The 22,157-nt window shown below is 42.3% G+C and overlaps 2 protein-coding genes across 6 annotated transcripts in view; both read left to right on the top strand.

Annotated features, from left to right (window-relative positions):
• chst10 (carbohydrate sulfotransferase 10) overlaps positions 1-7,506 on the top strand; it is a 66,537-nt gene extending 59,031 nt beyond the window's left edge. For all 3 annotated transcript variants that reach the window (XM_080197127.1, XM_080197128.1, XM_080197129.1), the window contains exons 5-6: positions 4,574-4,679; positions 4,878-7,506. In XM_080197127.1, the coding sequence (XP_080053253.1) occupies positions 4,574-4,679; positions 4,878-5,415 (644 nt within the window). In that variant the 3' untranslated portion in view covers positions 5,416-7,506. The remainder of the gene's footprint in view (positions 1-4,573; positions 4,680-4,877) is intronic.
• A 10,187-nt stretch (positions 7,507-17,693) lies between these two features.
• The window catches only part of LOC145348966 (LON peptidase N-terminal domain and RING finger protein 2-like), a 43,323-nt gene continuing 38,859 nt past the window's right edge, over positions 17,694-22,157 (top strand). For all 3 annotated transcript variants that reach the window (XR_013888042.1, XM_080197126.1, XM_080197125.1), the window contains exon 1: positions 17,694-19,292. Coding sequence is in view for 2 of the 3 variants with exons in the window: in XM_080197126.1 (XP_080053252.1) it covers positions 18,614-19,292 (679 nt within the window). In the remaining variant the exon portion in view is untranslated. The remainder of the gene's footprint in view (positions 19,293-22,157) is intronic.

Below are 22,157 nucleotides of genomic sequence, written 5' to 3'. Positions count from 1 at the left end.
GAAGCAGGAATTGATTCATGCCTCGACTAAACATTTGAAGCACTTCATAATGATGGCGGTCAGAGCCACCAGACGATTGTCATTAAGGCGTACGGCTTGGCTTTTCTTTGGTACAGGGATGATGGTTGTTTTCTTGAAGTAGATAGGGATCTCAGATTGTTGCAAAGAGTGATTGAAGATGTCTGCGAATACTCCCACCAGCTGGTCAGAGCAGGATCTGAGTGAATGTCTGGGTAGCTCATAAGGGCCAGTTGCTTTCCACGGGTTGACCTTCTAGAAGGTTGCTCTAACATCTGCAATGGTGACCTCGGAAACAGGTCATCCCAGGCTTCGGGGTGGGGAGGAGATGGGGGGGGTACTCTCTCTGACTTCTTGCTTAAAATGGGTACAGAATGCATTAAGCTCATTAGGGAGAGGTGTGTTGGTACCGGCAATTTTACATGCCTTCAACTTGTAGCCTGCTCTGTCTTGTAGACCTAGCCATAGTTAGCGGGGGTCCTATGTCTAGCCTGGGACTTTAGCTTGGTCCAATACTGTCTTTTGGCATCTTTGATGGATCTGCTTATATCATATCTGGCTTTCTTGATTTGGTCAGGATCGTGTGGCTTGAACGCCTCAGACCTAGACTTCAGAAAACAGTGGATTATTCCTGTTGATTCATGGTTTCCATTTGGGAAACATATGGATTTGCTTCTTTGGCAGACAGTCTTCTACACACAGTAACTGACTTCATAAGTAAGTAATGGGTTATCCATGCAGGCTGGTTGCAGAGTTTTTAAATACTGACCAATCTACTGCCTCTAAGCAGTCCTGTAGAAGATCATCTGATTCCTCAGACCAACATAACGCGACTTTCTTTGACAGATTCTCCCATTTCAGCTTTTTCTTGTAAGGCGGGAGCAGGGCACAGCCAATGATGAGACAGCATACAGGAAAGAGATGGAGAATCTGGTGAACCCTCCCTCAACGTTAGTAAAATGAAGGATAGTCATGGACTACAGGAAGCAGAGTGGAGGACATGCCACGGTTTACGTCAATAGGGCCGAAGTGGAAATGGTGGAGAGCTTCAAGTTTCTTGGTGTCCAGATCATCAACAATCTGTCCTGCTCCCTCCATGCTGATGCTATAAGTAAGAAAGCCCACCAACACCTCTACTTTCTCAGGAAGCCAAGGAAATTTGGCACGTCTGCTATGACTCTCACCAACTTTTACCAATGTACATAGATAGCTTTCTTTCTGGTTGCGTCACAGCTTGGTATGTCTCTCGCTCTGTCCAAGACCGCAAAAAATGACGAAGGGTCATGAACGAATCCAAGTCCATCACAAAATCCAGCCTTCCATCCGTTGACTCTGTCTAGACTTCCAGCTGGAGGGATTGAATGTTTGTGGAAGAAGTGCTTTGTCCCGGATGGTGTCAAGCTTCTTGAGTGTTATTTGAAGCTGTTGTAAAAACAAATATTCTATTCAGTCACCACTTCAAAGATGCCGCTTTAAACTGACAATCACCAATGTGAACTCACTTCCTTCACTAAGGAAACTAATTTTGTAGCCTTTGAAACTCAGCCAAGTATTCATAATGACCTTAGCTGTAATAACAACCCTTAGGAAATGTTGACAAAGGACTCTATTGAATCTGTAGGAACAGGTGGGCATGATTTTTTTGAACTTAAATGGATCAATCAGAGAAGTCCAGCATAAGGTGTTGAGCTCAGGTTCTGCAGCAGAACTTGAACCCACAACCTTCTGACTCAGAGGCAAGAGTGAGATCAACTAAGCCACAGCTTACACTAAGAATAAAGAACCTTGAGGAAATTATTTAGAATTTTCAACAAAAATACCTTCCATTATGAAACAAAAACTCATTGAGAAAGATCTATCCAAGGCTTACAAGGGAAATTAAGTACAGTATTAAATTCAAAGAACCAATTTATAATGTTACTAAAAATTTAGTAAGCATGAGGGTTGGGCGAGTTTTATAAATGAGCAAAGGGTGTCCAAAATGTTGATAAAAAGGTGAAAACTTGGTAAAGTCGGATGTGAGATGAGTGGTGCGATCCGCACTCGCTTCTGCGCCAGTTCCCCCTTTACCAAGGCCTGAAAATGGCTGCGATTGGGACTGCGCCTGAAACGAGCGTGATTTATTTAAATGGGAGGGGGTGGTGTGGTAGGGGGGTCCGCTGTCACTCTGCCTGTGATCAGTGGGGGTGAAAGGGGGGTCCGCTGCCACTATGCCTCAAATCAGTGGGGGGGGGAAAGGAGGTCTGCTGCCACTCTGCCTTAGATCGGTGGGGGGAAGGGGAGGTCCGTTGTCATTCTGCCTGAGATCATTGGGGGGGGGGGTGCAGGGTGAGGAGAAGGTGAATCACTTTGCCTGAGATCAGTGGGGAGAAAGGGTTCTGCTACCACTCTGCCTGAGATTGGTGGGGTGGAAGGGGCCCACAAACGATCTGGGTGGGGAGTAAGGAGGTCAGTAATGTTGGAGGGTGTGGCAATGTCTGTGGCGACCGTGGAGAGGTATTATCCAGTCTGGGAGGGAGGTGGCAAGGGAACAGCATTCTATCATTCTTTTTCTACACATGCGCAATTGGAGATACTGATTGAAGTTGCAGGGTTATGGCATGTTAAGCCCCACCCACAGGCTTGTGCAGTGCAATTCAGATACACTGATATTTTTGCAAGGAGTGTGTGTATGGGGGAGCCTGAAAACGGGTCTAAAAGTCAGATCTGAAACATTCCCAGTTTCAAGTCCACCCAGAACTTAGAATCAAAATAGTAAAATAGGGCCCAAAGATAACTCTTCCCTCCCTGATGCCCACCAGTGTCTAGCTTGAGGAAAGGTTTTTCCCCCAATTTCAACATCCATCAAACTGCAAATACTTAATCACAGATATGATTGTCCAGAATCATCATGCTATCCCATGTATTGCAGTTTCAGCACACCACCTGCCCTGCCATGTTCATCCAACTGCATTTAGTTAATTAGCTACTAATTTATTAAAGTAATTGCAAGTTAATTTCGTCCTTTATAATAGGAAAAATGGTCATCAGCTAATGGAGGTAGAATAAAAAGCAGCACCTTCTTCCACTTCTGCACCAATTTCCAACTCCCATTAATTTCCTGACTTTAACACTCTGTTCACAAAGCATTCTTTTTCACATTACTCTGTGCTCCACATCTCAGCCCGTATGGTGCCTACACAGTCTTCTTGGTAGCCCTGATTACCTCAAAATCAGTGAGACAGGAACACCTAGTCATACCAGGTCAACTGGTTCCTCTACTGCTAGGGATCGCAAGAAGTTTCAGGTAAGACAAGGCATCTTTATGTCATCCATATTAAGCTATTTCTGCATCTATGGTTATAATGGTTGTCTTGTTGGCCCAGCAAGGAAAGATTTGTTTGTTCACGTCTCCATGGTTCAATTAATATTAGTCCTTTCCTAGCATTCAGTCTGATGATTGGTGCCATTTTAAGAGCACTTTTCTACAGTAATTCTTGAGGCATTTCTCTTGCATATTCTCAAACCCAGCTTCCCCTCTCCTCATGAAAGGACAGGAAACTGGTAGCTCTTCTTTGCACTGTGTAGATTAATTAAGGAATCCTGATGCATGTGTAGTCCATCAGAGTTAACTAGGAGCCCCAGTCAAGTTCTGGTCTACCCTGTTTCATTGTTTCTCACAAGGGGCTTAGACTTCCACTCAGATGATGGTCCCATATTGTACACAACAAAACGTGTAAGCTAGAGTTCTTCTCTAGTTCATGTTATCCCTCTGGAGCCATAAAATTAAAACATAGTTGACAGCTAGAACAAAAAATGCTGATACTCAAAGTTCCATTGGCATATGTCTCAAACCATCACACATTTCTACCTTTTATAGCTTCTGTTATAACTGCTGAGACCCCTCATTCATAATTTTATTACCTCCAGAATCAATTTATCCAGCATCCTTTAGTAGCTCCAAGTCATCCACTGTTCTTGTTTACCTCTATTGGCTTACTTTAAACCATTACACCACCACCTCCACCGCATACACACACACCCACCACCCCCCGCCCCCTCCATGGCCTTGCTGTATTTTACAACTTACTTCTGTAGGAACACTTGAGGCAAAAAATAAAGCTGCACTTCGGAGTAGTTAGATAAATGTATGATGGAGAAAGGGATATATGCAGGCTGTCCTCGACTTCATGACATTCAAGTTATGACAAGCAGCACTTACAGCATTTAAAAGCTGATAACCTGTTTCACTTTATGAAGCTGGTTTTGACTTTATGGCATTACGCCAGCAAACTGATGATCTTTACCAAATGTTATGTTCTATCTTTCACAACCAACCTCAGCAAAGGGAAGTTACTTCTCAGATATAGTATAGAAGTGTCTATGAAAGTGTAGATGCTATTATATCATGGGAAACAAGCTACTGTAAGGCAATTATATATAAGAAAGATCTCAGTTTTTTCACTATCCAGCAAGAATAGGGTATTGCACTTTGGTTCAGGAATCAATTCCCCATTTATAACATTGTTTCAATGGGAAAACCAGTACTACCTTGCAACGTTTATTTTGTTTACAGGAGAATTTCAATCTATTGAAGACATTCCTGAACCTTTGATCCATAATCATGAGAAGAATGGCCTCCCTCGCTTGTCATCATACAGTAAATCAGAAATAACAAAAAGGTTTGAATAAAGTTATCTTTAAAATGTTTCTGCACAAAACATATCCTGATTATATCACCAATTAAAATTTATTTGTTGACAGGAATACCAATACTATTGGATCACAGTTGTGATGTTTGTTTCATTCTTAGAGCATTTTTAAGTAAGTATCAGTATCAGACTAGCATTATAATGATTTTTATTTTTGTTGTTTTTCAGATTGAATACATACTTCAAATTCTTCATTGTCAGGGATCCCTTTGAAAGACTTATTTCTGCATTCAAAGACAAGTTTCTAAAGAATCCCCGATTTGAACCATGGTATAGATATAATATTGCTCCAGCAATTATTCAGAAGTATAGAAGGAATCGTACTGAGACTAAAGGACTCCAATTTGATGACTTTATTAGGTATTTAGGTGATCCTAACCATAAGTGGCTTGATATTAAGATAGGAGAACCCATTATCCACTGGGCTACATATGTAGAGCTTTGTGCACCTTGTGAAATCAACTATAATGTCATAGGACATCATGAAACACTGGAAAAAGATGCTCCATACATTTTAAAGAAAGCAGGAATGAGTGATTTGGTGTCCTATCCCCCAATCCCACCAGGTATTACAGCATACAACAAAACCAAGGTCGAGCAGTATTTCTCTGGAATCAGTAAACGAGATATAAAACGCCTTGATGCTCGTTTCCAAGGAGATTTCAAACTGTTTGGTTATGATGAGCCCGAGTTTTTGTTAAACTAATTTAGCCAAGTTCCCAGTTCAATGGGAATACAATGTATTGACATTTCTTACTGTTTTTTTGTCAAACACTGGACATTTCAATGCTACCACCAGCAGAGGTCAGTGAAGGCACATGGAGTGAAAGAAAACTTGAAATGCCATGCATGTATACAATAATAAATGAACAAAGGAATAATATTTTATGCATTTTAGAAGTAGATAAGCAGTAGTTTGATGCATGGAGCACATCAAAACATCATTACAGGCCATGCAAATATAATGAAAATATTTCCACGATCAAATACAGTGAAAGTCAATTTAATTCCTGAACAGCATATCTGTTGGAAGATGTTTCTGTATATGGCTTTTTACCCCTTTGTTAAATTGTCACTGTAACTCACGCAGTCACAGATATTGACAAAATATTTCTATGATTTATTTGAATTAGTTGAGTTTAGGTATAAACATTGGAAAAGTATTTTAACACTATAGAGAATAAAACTAAAATTTGCACATTTAAGGCTGGAGTATCCATTTTCAGTAATGGCTGTTTGTCAATTTTGTTAATCAGCTAGATGACAATTGGTAGTTATGGTAAATGTTTCAGTTTGCTCTCTTTCTCACCCCCACAACTATCATGCTCACTCTCAACCTTTTTCAGCTGGGTGGGAAACAAAAGCGTTTTCAGAAGTCACTTAAAAAATGCTACTGACCAACAGAAGATTGATTTAGTAACTTTTTTCTTTCACAAACCAGCTGTTATGGTGATGAGTAAATGGGAATTGCTGAACCAAACAACTTGGAAAGATAGAAAACCTCCTAACTTGAATATCAAGCAGTCAATTAAATAAGCTATCAAGCAACTGTTATTTCTCAACTTTTAAGTTAATCTACTGATAAGTGTATTATGCACCATTAAAAGTTAATTTCATAAAAAGGTTTTATTTTCCAAACCATATTGAGCAATACATATTTGAACTTCCATGAGTCTGATATTTATGTGTTAGCTGATGAGTATACCATATTCATGTAAGTAGTTGTTGTTTATAAGTATGTTTAAACTGGTGCACAAAATACATATATGAAATTGTTTTAACCTCTTGGGTGGCAGAACTTTTTCTTCCCAAAATACAATATTCTTGTATCTATGGATAAACTTTGTTGTAATACATGACTGCACCATTCTTGTGACATTAACAATCAATTCCCATCTTCAACCACCAACTTCCATCTTCAGCCATAACTCATTTGTCTCCAGATGAAACCCTTATCCATGCCTTTGTCACCTCATAGAACCCTATAGTGCAGAAAGAGGCCCTTCGGCCCATCGAGTCTGCACTGACCACAATCCCACCCAGGCCCTACCCCCCCATATCCCTACATAATTTACCCACTAATCTCTCTAACCTACGCATCCCTGGACACTAAGGGGCAATTTCTTAGCATGGCCAATCAACCTAACCTGCACATCTTTGGACTGTGGGAGGAAACCGGAGTACCTGGAGGAAACCCATGCAGACACGAGGAGAACGTGCAAACTCCACATACACAGTGACCCAAGCTGGGAATCGAACCCAGGACCCTGGAGCTGTGAAGCAGCAGTGCTAACCACTGTGCTACCGTGCCTCCAGACTTGACTATTCCAATGCTCTTCCAGCTGGCGTTTCATCCTCCTGTTATTCAAACAGCGCAGTTCAACCAAAATCTCTGCTGTCAATATGCTGCCCCATTCAGCTCTAATTTGCCCAGCACCCTGGCCTCATTAACCTACATTGGCTTCTGGGCTATACTTCCTTAAGTTTAACGCTGAACTCACATGCAGTGCTTCAAGAGCTCTACAGTGCCTTTTGTGACTCCTTCAGTCCTAGTGCCCCCCCATTAACGGCCATGGCTTCAGGCACTAAGCTCTGGAATTTGCTCCCTAAATTTCTATACCTCTGTCTTGTCATTTAAGATTGTCCTTAAACCCACATTTTTGACTAAGGTTGTGTTCACCTCTTTTAATATCTCTGTTGACCTTTGCCTGAATAAGCTTCTATAAAGCGCCTTAGGCATTTTGTCTATGTTAAATGTGCCAAATAAATGCAAGTTGTTGTCATTATTGTAAAAGAATTAATGGAAACTCTATTTCAAGGAAGTAACCTTCTGAGAAATGTGTAGTAGAGGTTCAATAACATGAGAACACCATCATGTACAGGTTTCCCTCCAAACCACACATTAAATTGACTTGAAACTATATAATTGTTCTTTCACTAATGCTTGGTCAAAATCCTGAAACTCCCTAGCGGTACTGTGGATGTACTTATGCCACACAAATTGCAGCAGTTCAAGAAGGTATCTCATGACCACCTTCTCAAGGGCAATTAATGAGCAACAAATACTCGCCTGTGACATTTACATCACATGATTTAATAAAAATCATGCTCGAATGTTTTTAAACTAATCATGTATTTTACTTGTACTCTGATGGAAACATCACATTATCAACATTTGGTTACACAATACAGAAATTTTTTTTGCACATATTCTAAATTTTAGTCTTTCAGAAATTTACAATGTAAGTTTGTAGGCTAGAAAATGGATACTACAACTTTAATTCTGAGATATTCAAAAATTAAATAGCTTGAAGCATACAGTAGGATATGATTTGCATACCCACAATGATTGTGTAGTTCCAATTTAGTCTGCTGATTATTGCCTGTAGAAATTTTTCCCCCTTCATATTCAGTGAAGTTTCACCTTTGACCCTCAAGTCAACCTTAACTCTCAAAAGTGTTGATAGATTATTTTACTGAAAAGCTTTGTGGAACTATAAACCAATCTGGTTAATAATCTGCAGGAATCCCAGTGCAAAACATTGAATTACATATAGGTAGTAAACAACCATTAGACATGATATTTGAATACACTTTCTCCAATAAATAGTGTTCTATTTCTAGATACAATTATGAAAGAATTGAAAAATTGGTGATACTTGAATTGCATTAGAGCTAACGATTAAAATGTTACAATTTCCATTTAGAGTCCTAAAACCACTTCAGAAATAAATTAGTTAATCTTGTTTGGGTACTGTTTTCATATAAACATTTATTTCAAAAACATGCATGATTAAAGAGATATAATTCACAAATGATTTTTGTTTTCCTGTAAAATTGCTTTGTTAATTTTATCTTGAGTCTGGTGCAATTTTTTTTATAGCTTCTGAATTTAACATCTTGGACCCTATATTTGGCTTACATTAACAATAGTTATTCATTCCATGAATATCTGCACTAATTTTCATTTTTTGGGGGTTTAATTATGTTTTGTAGTTCTGGATTTGGAGATCTAGAAGCAATCCTGACTAATAAATGAGCATTGAAACTCATGTAAGGCGACTTGCACTGAAGTACTTACGCTTTTATAGAAATCACCACATAGGAATTGAGGTTTTATGTCTCAGTGGGTAGCACCCCTGCCTTGAGCCAGAAGCTCTGGATTCAAGTCCCACTCCAGGACTTGTCGGCCATGGAAGAATTCATGACATGATGATCAGTCTGATAATCCTTCCATCATTTGTCTATTGTTTCCCAAAGAGACAAAAATGTGTGAAATGAAACAAACCACACAAAACTGGTAAGGATTTATGACTTATTTATAAACCTGGATCATATTCAGAAGACCTATAAAACTTGAATTTTAAATGAAATTATGCTATCTCATAGTCCTCATCTTTGTGTTGCTTCTCTGCCCATTTCATCATCGGCAGCTAAACCTTTGAACTATTACATGCTTGCACTTGATGCCATCATTTTATATCTCACTCATCATCAAATGTCTCACCATAACCTATTCTTTTACTGTGACTTTAATCCCTTTCTCATGTTTCTCTTAGCGTGTGATCCCTATGACAGAAGAAGGGACCTTGATCTGTTAACTCTTGTTTCTTTCTCCAAAGTGGTGCCAGATCTTTGAATTGATTTATTATTGTCGCGTGTATTAATATACAGTGAAAAGTATTGTTTCTTGCGTGCTATACAGACAAAACATATTGTTCATAGAAAAGGAAACGAGAGAGTGCAGAATGTAGTGCTATAGTCATAGCTAGGGTGTAGAGAAAGATCAACTTAATGCATGGTAAGTCCATTCAAAAGTCTGACAGCAGAGGGCATAGAATGAGAGTACAAGATAGAATTAGAAGATATACTGGGCACAACTTACAGCAATTGCCTCGCCCCGGCACCATCTTGGATTTCCTAACTATTTCCAGAATTTTCAATTTTTCTTTCAGATTTTCAGCATCCACAGTATTTTGCTTTTTGGTCCCAACAGCATGTCACTTCACTTTCATCTCCATTTCCCATTATGAAATCTCTCTCTTTAACTTCCTACACTGTTCAAGCCAAGCTCAATGCATAAGTACACACATGCATCTCCTGAGTGCCCTACAGCCTGCTGAACATTGACCTTAGCAACATCAGACTTTGTAATATCTCTTATTTTCATAGAGGCTAGGAATGTGGCAGGGTGAAGGGTATGGGAATGATGTTGGCATGTTGGCTTTTTCTTTTTATGTGTAAGCAGGCATTGTGGCCTGAACTCTTCCATCTCACCCACCTTGGAATTAACGTGGGTGGGTGTCCCACAGCGGAAATCACTGTTGGCCTTGGATGGGATTGCCCAATGTATGTCTATAGCATTTTCTGCTTATAGGTTAAAAATTCTTGCATTTATGTTCATTTACTTTTCCCTTTTAAGTCTTTTCATCATTGTACTTAGCTATTCTCATGACTTTTCAGTTTTTAATGCTCTTTCGTTGTTTCAGTTGGTCTTCATACATCTTTTGCCAGCTTTCATAAGACATAGAAGCAAAATTAAGCCACTCAGCCCATCGAGTCAGCTTTGCAGACTTCAGTTCTTTCGGGTCTTCCAAAAATCCTTTTTGAATATTCAATTCTTTATCTTTCTTCCTTCTACACTTTTTTTTGTTTCGTTTATTCCATTTATCTTCCAGTTTCTAGCTCTTTGGAATGTCTAAAATTGGAATCTTTTTATCATGTTATGTAGCTGTAGGCTATAATTTCTATTTTTATTCAATACACTTATGGGCCAACTATAATGGAATATTATTTAAGAAAAGAAAATCACACAACTTCTTAAGGAATAATACTATTGATCCTTGTGTGGATTAAAAATGTATTTGGAATTACATTGGATAACCAGACTACTTAGAAATTCTATTCTATTCCAAAGTCCAAATGCTGCCACCACCACACAAGACCACAGCATATAATAGGCTGTATTGTGTTTCATTTCCTTAGTATGTTGGCTTGAATTGGTTGAAATAAAGCTCAGTAATGAAAGTGATCTGAATATCCTGTGATAAAGTTTGTTTGCAAGCAATTCTGTTAATTATAATGTAATTATGTGGTGCTGCAAAGAATCTAAAATTACACATATTTCTGAAAGAAAATGTTTGATAATTGACGTATAATGTTCCAAATGATTTGTCCTTTTAAATAACGTAGAGTACTTTTCATTCTGTTAGATCTGATTTATTACTTCCAGCAAGCGTTCCAATCATTGTGTCTCAAGTTCTTCCTGAGCTTCCATGCAAGTTTATTCAACACAAAAAAGAACCAGACTTGCAAGGATGGTAGGAGTTGAGGGCCTGAATGCAATTATTGTCACTAGAGAGGTAGTGCTTGGTCGACTAGCGGGACTGATGATGGACAAGTCCCCAGGACCGGATGGAATGCATCCCAGGGTTCTGAAGGAAATGGCAAACGTGATAGTAGACGCCATAGTGATTATTTACCAAACTTCGCTGGATTCCGGGGAAGTGCCGGAAGATTGCAAAATGGCTAATGTTACACCGCTGTTTAAAAAAGGTAGCAGGCAAAAGGCAGGGAATTATAGGCCGGTTAGTTTAAGGTCTGTTGTTGGAAAAATGCTTGAATCCATCATCAAAGAAGAAATAGCGAGGCACCTAGAGAAGAATTGTTTGATAGAGCAGATGCAGCACGGATTCGTTAAGGGGAAGTCGTGTTTGACAAATTTATTGGATTTCTATGAGGACGTGACTAGTGCGGTAGACAGAGGGGAACCGGTGGATGTGGTGTTTCTCGATTTTCAAAAGGCATTTGATAAGGTGCCGCACAAAAGGTTGCTTCAGCAGGTTAGGGGGCATAGAGTTAGGGGTAAGGTGTTAGCGTGGATAGAGGATTGGTTGCCTAATAGGAGGCAGAAAGTTGGTATCAATGGGTGCTATTCTGATTGGCACTTTGTTACTAATGGAGTGCCGCAGGAATCAGTGCTGGGACCTCAGCTATTTACCATTTATATAGATGATCTGGAGGAGGGGGCTGAGTGTAGGGTGTCGAAATTTGCTGATGACACAAAGATGAGTGGAAAAGCAAATTGTGCGGAGGGAGTGGAAAGTCTGCAGAGGGATCTAGATAGGCTGAGCGAGTGGGCGAGGATCTGGCAGATGGAGTGCAATGTTAGCAAGTGTGAGGTTATCCACTTTGGCAGGAATAATAGTAGGAGGGATGACTATTTAAAGGGCGAAAAGCCGCAGCATGCTACGGTGCAGAGGGACCTGGGGGTCCTTGTGCATGAGTCACAAAAACCCAGTCTGCAGGTGCAGCAGGTGATCAAGAAGGCGTATGGGATGCTGGCCTTTACAGCGAGGGGGATAGAATATAAAAGCAGGGAGGTCTTGCTGCAACTGTACAGGGCACTGGTGAGGCTGCAGCTGGAGTACTGTGTGCAGTTTTGGTCACCGCACTTGCACAAGGATATTTTGGCCTTGGAGGAGTGCAGAGGAGATTCACTAGGCTGATGCCGGAGATGAGGGGGTTGGGCTATGAAGAGAGACTAAATAGACTGGGTCTGTACTCATTGGAGTTTAGAAGGATGAGGGGGGATCTTATAGAGATGTATAAGATAATGAAGGGGATGGATAGGGTAGAGGTAGAGAGATTCTTCCTGCTCAGAAAGGACAGCAGGACTAGAGGGCACAGCCTCAAGATAAGGGGGGTCAGTTTAGAACAGAGTTGAGGAGGAACTTCTTCACTCAAAGGGTGGTGAATCTCTGGAATTCTCTGCCTGTTGAAGTGGTGGAGGCTACCTCGCTAAATATATTTAAGACGCGGGTAGATAGGTTTTTGGTAGGCAAGGGGATTCAGGGTTATGGGGAGAAAGCGGGAAAGTGGAACTGATCCACTTCAGATCAGCCATGATCTTATTGAATGGCGGGGCAGGCTCGAAGGGCTAGATGACCTACTTCTGCTCCTATTTCTTATGTTCTTATGGATCTGAAGATTATCTTTCCCATCCCGGGAACACCCCAGAGCATTCCATATGTGATGAAGTTTGGAGTGTAGTCACTGTTACATAAGAACATAAGAAATAGGAGCAGGAGTAGGCCATCTAGCCCTTCGAGCCTGCCCCGCCATTCAATAAGATCATGGCTGATCTGTCGTGGCTCAGTTCCACATTCCCGCCATCTCCCCATAACCCTTAATCCCCTCTCTTATCAAAAACCCATCAACCCGCGTCTTAAAAATATTTAGCGAGGTAGCCTCCACCACTTCAACGGACAGAGAATTCCAGAGATTCACCACCCTTTGAGTGAAGAAGTTCCTCCTCAACTCCGTTCTAAACCGCCCCCCCTTTATCTTGAGGCTGTGCCCCCTAGTCCTATTATCCTTTCTGAGCGGGAAGAGTCTCTCCACCTCTATCCTATCCATCCCGTTCATCATCTTATACGTCTCAATGAGATCTCCCCTCATTCTTCTAAACTCTAACGAGTACAAGCCTAGTTTATTCAGCCTCTCCTCATAGCTCAACCCCCTCAACTCCGGCATCAGCCTAGTAAACCTCCTCTGCACTCCCTCCAAGGCCAAAATATCCTTGCGTAAGTACGGCGCCCAAAACTGCACACAGTACTCCAGCTGCGGCCTCACCAATGCCCTATACAGCCGCAGCAAGACCTCCCTACTTTTATATTCAATCCCCCTCGCTATGAAGGCCAGCATCCCATTCGCCTGCCTGATCACCTGCTGCACCTGCAAGCTGGGTTTTTGCGACTCATGCACAAGGACCCCAAGGTCCCTCTGCACCGTCGCCTGCTGCAGTTTTTCGCCACGAAAGTGATAATCCTTCCTACCATTATTCCTACCAAAGTGGACCAACTCGCACTTGCTAACATTAAATTCCATTTGCCATTTCCTGGCCCATTCGCCCAGCCTATCTCGATCCTTCTGTAGACTCTCCACACCCTCCGCACAATTTGCCTTTCCTCCAATCTTGGTGTCATCAGCAAATTTCGACACCCTACACTCGGTTCCCTCCTCCAGATCATCTATATAAATGGTAAATAGCTGAGGCCCCAGCACCGACCCCTGAGGCACCCCACTAGTCACCATCTGCCAATCCGAATAGCACCCATTGACCCCCACTCTCTGCCTCCTATTTGACAACCAATCCTCTATCCACGCTAACACCCTACCCCCAACTCCCTGTCCCCTGACCTTCTGCAATAACCTCCTGTGAGGTACCTTGTCAAATGCCTTCTGAAAATCTAGAAAGACCACATCCACCGGCTCTCCTCTATCCACCGCCCTAGACACATCCTCATAGAACTCCAGTAAATTTGTCAGACACGACTTCCCTTTAACAAAACCATGCTGCGTCTGCTCTATCAAGCAATTCCTCTCAAGATGCCTCGCTATTTCCTCCTTGATGACGGATTCTAACATTTTACCTACAACAGACGTTAAACTAACTGGCCTATAATTCCCTGCCTTTTGCCTGGCACCCTTCTTAAACAACGGCGTAACATTAGCCGCTTTCCAATCTTCCGGCACTTCCCCGGAATCCAGCGACGCCTGGAAAATAACCACCAAGGCATCCACTATCACCTCTGCCATTTCTTTCAGAACCCTCGGATGCATTCCATCCGGTCCTGGCGACTTGTCCACAATCAGTCCCTCCAGTCTGTCGAGCACCTCCTCTCTAGTAACAGTAATGTCATTAAGACCCTCTAGTCCTACCAACTTTCCATCTCTAACACCCGGCAAATTATTCACGTCCTCCTCCGTGAATACAGAAACAAAAAAGTTATTCAGGACCTCAGCCATATCCCCATCCCCTACCACTAAGTCCCCCTTCTCATCCTCTAAGGGGCCAACGTTCACCCTAGCCAGCCTCTTCCTTTTTATATATTTATAAAAACTCTTGCTATCCTTTTTTATATTAAGCGCAAGCCCAGCTTCATAGTTTCTCCTACCCTTCTTTATCATCATCTTTGTCAATCTTTGTTGACATTTAAACCTCTCCCAATCCTCTTCTCGCCCACTACTCTTTGCTACTCTAAACGCCTCCGCTTTTAATTTAACACTTTCCTTCACCTCTTTCGTTATCCACGGGAACCTGGTATTAATGCAGTCAACAGCCTCAAAATGGGACTGGTTGCCTTACTGTTCATGATATTGCCAGTGTAATTTTGAAAATGGTCTGCTATGGTTGTATGAAGTGCCTGTCTATCAGACATGATCAGGAATTGGTTAGAAGTTAGGGGACAGAGTGTGGGATAGTGGCTATTACTCCAGTTGACACAATGTGGCTGTTGATGATCCCATGGGATCTGTACTGGGGCCACAGCTTTTCACTATATTTATCAATGGCTTGGATAAAATATAAACAACCATATATCTATGTTAACAGATGGCATGAATATAGTTGGCATAGTAAGTGGTATGGATCTGATTATGTAGTTGCAAAGGAACTTTGACAGGTTAGGTGAATGAGCAAAATTGTGACTGGGGAAATTTGAGGTTGTCCACTTTGGACCTAAAAAGAATAAATCAGCATTTTTTAAATGTTGGGAAACTAAGAACTGTGGATGAACATTGAGATTTATAAGTCCATGTACAGAAATCATTAAAAACATGAAATCTGCATCTTCCTCTGTGTGTACCCAGGTTTCCTCAGTGTGAGATTGATTTGATTTATTATTGTCACATGTATTAATATACAGTGAAAAGTATTGTTTTTTGCACGCTATACATACAAAGCGTACCATTCAAAGAGAAGGAAAGGTGAGAGTGCTGAATGTAATGTTACAGTCATAGCGAAGGTGTAGAGAAAAATCAACTTAGCGTGAGGTAAGTCCATTCAAAAGTCTGATGGCAAAAGGAAGAAGCTGTTCTTGACTCAGTTGGTACCTGACCTCAGACTTTTATTGCTTTTTCCAGACAGAAGAAGGTGGAAGATAGAATGTCTGGGGTGCATGGGATCTTTGATTATTCTGGCTGCTTTTGCAAGGCAGCAGGAAGTTAGACAGAATCAATGGTTGGGAGGCTGGTTTGTGTGATGAACTGGGCTTCATTCACGACCCTTTGTAATTTTTTTGCAATCTTGGATAGGGTAGGAGCCATACCAAGCTGTAATATAACCAGGAAGAATGTTTTCTGTGGTGCATCTATAAAAGTTGGTGAGAGTTGTAGCAGATTTCCTTCTGAGAAAGTAGAGGCATTGGTAGACTTTCTTAACTATGGTGTGGGCATTGGAGGACCAGGACAGGTTGTTGGTGATCTGGACACCTAAAATCTTGAAGCTCTTGACCATTTCTACTTTGTTCCCACTGATGTAGACAGAGGTATGTCCTCCACTACACTGCCTGAAGTCGATTTCTTTGTTGACATTGAGGGAGAGATTATTGTTGTTGCACCAGTTCACCAGATTCACTTTCTCATTCCTGTATTGAATAGACAGCTGAGCAACTTGGCACCTCATGGTAAGAGTAAAGGTTTCTCCTCAATGTCACTGGAGCCTTCACTTTTTCCCCCTGTGATTGCAGAACGAAAGGTCCACAACACCAAGACCCAAGACTTGGGGTGGAGTGTTGGAGATTTGTCTGCTGACAGAGGCAGAGCTGGAAGTAATGGAACTGACAGGGGAGCAATGTGGTCAGTCCATATCTGACGCTGTGTTTGGACTGGTGGGCATGAAGAATGAGGAGAAAGTATGCTTACACATCATTCCTGGTTACTATGGCATGTTGTTGCACCCATGAATGGCAGTGGTCCTTTAAATCATCACTCCAGCAATTGTTTTTATGTTTCATTTGTCAATCATGACATTGGCTGAGGGTCACAATCTGGCAGGCATAGTTGTGCAGATGAGAGAGGTTGTGATCTGTAGCCACTAGCGGTCAGATGAAAATTGAAAGCCAGCCTCTTCCTGTGCCCCGGAGGATGAAGTGTCTGCGATGAGGGTCACACTCAATCAGTTGGAATTGCAGAGACAAACAAGCGAGAATCTGTTGGAGCAGTCTAAGGCTTTGAACGAATGTATGCAGGCAATGGAGGAATCCATCCACAGCCTGACCTCTGCGCTGTCTCAGGTAGAACAGTGCATCATTTATTGCATGGAGAAGACAGCGACTGCTATGAAGAGGCCCAGAAGACCACACAATTAATACCTGGTGTCAGCATGACCCTGCAAATCAATGCTGGCACCATGAGCTTTCAGCAGCAGTGGGCTAGTGAGTGGTTGTTAGTGCCCTTGATATCTCACCAGATGCCCTCAGCCAGTGGGAAGCAGGATGGTGCCATGTTGCATTAAGAGACACAGACTGAAAGAGGGTTCTTCTCAAGGCACCTGGGGTTGTCAGGAGCTCCCGTGCCCCTCTGCCAGTGACTCAAACTCCTTCAGTGACCACGACCATCAAAGGCTCCAGGGCAGAGAAAACAGCAGTCTGTTGAACCCTATCAGCAGATGCTGGGATGTACTTCACCATAGCAATGTGATATGTTTTAAATTGTTAATTTTCACATAGTAAGATTGTATTGGTGTTTATATTATGTTAAAGAAGAATGTTGGTGTCACATTAAAATATTGTTGAACTTTATTCAACATGCATTCTTTCAAGAAGACCTCATGGTATTTTGGGGATTTATGATGTTTAATATCATGAGTTTAAGGGACACTGACTGATTACTCGCAGATTAAGGTATGGGTTTGCACCTAAGATCCATCCATTGATTTGTAAACAAGGGAAGTAGCTATGAACATGGCTGCTGCTGAGAAAGCAAGCACATACATAAATGATTCATTTCTTCTGATCACAAATTAAATAAATAGAATCACTTTCTGTCAATAAAAACACCCAGCTGCTCAGATGATGTCTAAGGTTGAAACTAAGAAAGTTAAGATTGTACTCATTTAAGAAATAGAAGAATTTCCAAATGTAATAGTTTGTAAGTATATAAAAGTTAGCAACAATAATTCACAATTATAATTGTCTTTAATGTCAGGAAATATCCAACGCAGTTCACAAATACATAAATGAAAAATCAGTACAGGGAGCAAAAAATACAGATAGGGATGGGAGTTGAAGAAAGAGTATGACAGAAAGTTTGGTTGAAGACTTGAGCCTTGAGGTGGTCTTTATAGCTAGAGATCATAAGTTTTAAAGGAGTAATTCAAATAGTTGTGCACACATAATTATTCAATTCCAAATGAACCTACTAAAATGGTTAAGCTCAGGCAAGATAGCTGGAATAACAAATAATATCAAAGTTTATTTTAAAAAGCGAACATTGCATACTTCTCAAAATGCACAACATATTTTTACAGTTTTTATTGGGTTATCAATCCAGGTAGAAGTGTCTGAGTTTGACAAGGGGTCATCTAAGCTCGAAAAATCAGCTCTTTTCTATCCTTACAGATGCTGCCAGACCTGCGAGATTTTCCAGCATTTTCCCTTTTGGTTTCAGATTCCATCCGCAGTCAGTTGCTTTTACTCTGTTGTTTGAAAGAAAGCATCTTGTGCTTTCATTTCAGATTTCCTGCCTCTTTCTCCTTGAAAAGGAATGCCATTACTTCATTGGTTTTTCTGTCATTTGGAGGTGAAAAAAGGGGGCGTGTAATGCTAACCCTTTATGTCATAAATAAATCCGCTCGAAACGGACGGTTCTAATTTTAAAGCCCCGGGGCTCCTGGTGTTTACACAGCAGCAGCTGCTGGCTCCGGCTGGGTTATATAATGTGAAGGGGCAGGCAGGCGGAGGCTCAGAGACTGGTGAAGGGGGGGGGCGGGGAACCGCACTCAGAAGCCCAGGCGGCGGCAGAGGGAGTGGGCAGCAGTGATCTGTTAGCAGCAGCGACTCGGGCCCGTGGCTCTTGTCCTCTCCCTCAGTTGTCGGCTGGGCCCCGCTGATTTCCGGGCGATGGAGGCTCCGGCCGCCCGTACCGAGATGTTGGAGATGGCGGAGGAGGCTTTCCGGGCGATGAACTACGAGCTGGCGGCCGACATCTACGAGTGCCAGCTGCTGGAGCTGGGCCCGCTGCGGCCTCTCTACCTGAGCAAGGCGGACGCTCTGGCCCGCTGCGGCCGCTTCAGCGAGGCCTTCGAGGCGTACCAGAGCGCCGCGGACCTGGAGCGGCTGCGGCCCGAGGAGCTACAGCACCTGCTGGACTGTATCGCCGCCAACGTCCGCCTGAAAGAGGCGCTGCCCAGGCCGCAGCCTCCTCCCCCAGCCGAGAGAGCCGAGGAGCCGGCCGGGGTGGAGGTGGAGGCTGCGGCCTCGGACCCGCTGAGCTGCCCGCTCTGCCTGGAGCTGCTCTTCGAGCCGGTGTCGCTGCCGTGCGGCCACACTTTCTGCCGGGGGTGTGTGGTGGTGGAGGAGGCGGCGGTGAGGCAGTGTGGGCTCTGCCAGCTGCCAGTGGCCGGGAGCCGGGCCTCCCCCGAGTCCAGCCTCAGGCTCAATGTGCTTCTGTGCAATCTGCTGGAGAAATGGTTCCCGTCCGAGTGCCGCGGGCGGCGGCTGCAGCTGGAGGCGGCCGGGCTGCTGAGGAGCGGGGATTACACTGCTGCCCTGGGGCGGTGTGAGCGGGCCGTGTCTCTGGGTAAGGCCGGGGCCGCTTACCCCCTGTGTGTGAGAGTGGGGGAGATGGTGATTGACCCTGGGAGGGGTGGCTGCCTCTTCTCTGAGACCAGATTGTACACCAGTTGTTGTGGCGTTGTTCCTGATCTGGAGTAGGTCAATTCAAACCCGCGTGACCTACTTCTGGTTTCATTTACGTAACTGGATGAAATAGCAACAACAGCAGATTGTGTTGATATCGTGTGTTTAAGGTAATGAGGCCCATAGGAACGCCGCTTTAAAGCAAACATTAACACCAAGCCACACCAGGAGCTATTGGGGGCTGATGGCCAAAACGATTTGGGCAAGCACAGGCTTTAAGGAACGCCTTCGAGGAGGGAAGACAGATGCAGAGATTAGGGGAGGGAATTCCAGAAGTTGGGGCCTTGCAGCTGAAGGCATAGGCACAATAGTGATATGTTTAAATTGAGAATGCTCAAGGTCAGAAGAGAGCGATCTCTAAACTCGGATGAAACTTTTTTAATAGCTATAAGAACTGAAAATGAAATATGATTTAATTTTTTTTTAGTGAAAAGTGACTCACCTGATGGAGTACCACTCCGAAAGCTCGTGACACCAAATAAACCTATTGGACTTTAACCTGGTGTTGCAAGCCACCTTACTGTGCCCACCTAGTTCAACACTGGCATCTTCACATCATAACTATTGTCTCATGTTAGTGAGATCTGACGTTGAGCCTCCTAAACCCAACTAGTTAATCTCCAGTAAAACTTAATTTTGTAGTGAATTTCATTTAGCTTGTGTACCTTTTTATGTGACACTTGGGCTAGAGTGCCATGGCATTCAGGTCTGTGTACAATTACTCAACTTCCAACACAACACCGTTTGTCTCATAAGTGTAATGCATGTGTTATCTGTTAAGCTTGAGTTTAATATTTTGTGAAATTGATATACTAAATAGAAGCTACGTAGTCAGTGGAGCCAAGATTATTTCATAAGGAACTGAAGGATTGAGTGTGTTGTGAGAAGTGAAGCTTTCTTCTGTAGACTTGAAGAGTTTTAATTTGACTGAATACCGTCAACTCTGTCTAGAAAAACTGTTTGGAAGGTATAAAAATTTAATTGGGAACTTGAGGGTATGTGTTTCATAATACAATAAACATAAGTTCCCATGTAAAGGTTTTTTCAAACTGGGAGGCCTGTGACCAGTGGTGTGCCTCAGTGATGGGTCTAGTATTGTTTGTTATTTATATCAATGATTTGGATGATAATTTAGGAGACACGGTCAGTAAGTTTGAAGGTGACACCAAGATTGGTGGCATAGTGGACAGTGAAGAACATTATCTAGGATTGCAATGGGATCTTGATCAATTGGGCCAGAGGGCTGCTGAATGGCAGATGAAGTTTAATTTAGATAAATGCGAGATGATGCATTTAGGTAGATCAAACAAGGGCAGGACTCAGTAAATGTTAGGGCATTGGGGAGAGTTACAGAACAAAGAGATTTAGAGATACAGGTTCACAACTCCTTGAAAGTGGAGTCACAGGTAGACAAGGTGGTGAAGAAAGCATTTGGCATGCTTGGTTTCATTGATCAGGACATTGAATATAGGAGTTGGGACATCTTGTTGAAGTTGTACAAGACATTGGTAAAGCCACATTTGGAATACTGTGTACAGTTCTGGTCACCCTATTATAGAAAGTGCAGAAAAGATTTATTTGGTTGCTACCAGGACTTGATGGTTTGAGTTATAAGGAGAGGCTGTATAGACTGGGACTTTTTTCCCCTGGCACGTAGGAGGCTTAAGAGTGATCTTCTACAGGCCTATAAAATAAGAGGAGCATAGATAACGTATATAGTCAACATTTTTTCCCAAGGTAAGGGAGTCTAAAACTAGAGGGCATAGGTTTAATGTGAGAGGGGAGAGTTACAAAAGGGTCCAGAGGTACAGTTTTTTTCACACTGGTGGTGAATGGAACGAGCTGCCAGAGTTAGTAGTGAAATGGGTACAATTTTGTCTCTTAAGATGGGCATGGAGGGATATGGGCAATTGGGATTAGCTTAATGGTAAAAACTGGGTGGCATGGAGAAGTTGGGCCTAAGGGCCTGTTTCCATGCTGTAAATTTGACAATAAAACTATTTATCCTTGTATTTCCCACACACACATGAGACTTCTGCAAGTAAATCAGAAACTGTTGTTTTAAATGGTTAAAATTCCATTGAATTAACCAAACATCTTGTATTTCTTTGGTTTATGATTTTCACCTGAGCAGACTGATGCAGTCTTTGTTTAACGTTTGTCAAAAGATGGCACTGCTTAGTGCAGCACTTCGTATTGTATGTTCAGGTGTCTTATGGTGGGGTTTGAAACCATGAGTATCTGACTGAACCAAGGCTATCATTCCTGACAGAAGATTTTTCAAATGAATCAGCAGTGTTTATTTTGGACTCTATAGATTGTCAAAATCTGTTTAATCTGAAATAATTTTTAGCTATGATAAAGATACAGTTATTTGTAATAGCATAGCTGAAACCAAAATGACCCATCACAACAAAGACTGATGCTTTTATGTACAGATTAATTGCATGCTGATCAATTATTTGGGCTGGTAAAGGCTCATTTGGATGAATAAGGTTTGCCTTGTTGATTTTTTTTTTCTTTTAAGAATGCTGCTACTTGACTTATCTGCCTAAAGGTAAGTCTGATCAACAGTGCCACAACGTCCACCGCTGGCAGACAATGAGGCAGATCCCAAATCCACCCAATCAAATGGGGATTGAATTATATGCTGTTGGCAATAATCTGACCCATACTGCCATCCGGCCCCACCAAGCAGTCAGACTTGCTGTGGCAGCATATGCTTCTACGTGCATGTTGTGGATAG

This window comes from Carcharhinus amblyrhynchos, chromosome 10, assembly GCF_965287045.1.
Source record: "Carcharhinus amblyrhynchos chromosome 10, sCarAmb.v2.hapA, whole genome shotgun sequence".
Classification (NCBI taxonomy): Eukaryota; Metazoa; Chordata; class Chondrichthyes; order Carcharhiniformes; family Carcharhinidae; genus Carcharhinus; species Carcharhinus amblyrhynchos.
This window is presented reverse-complemented; position numbering and strand designations above follow the sequence as displayed.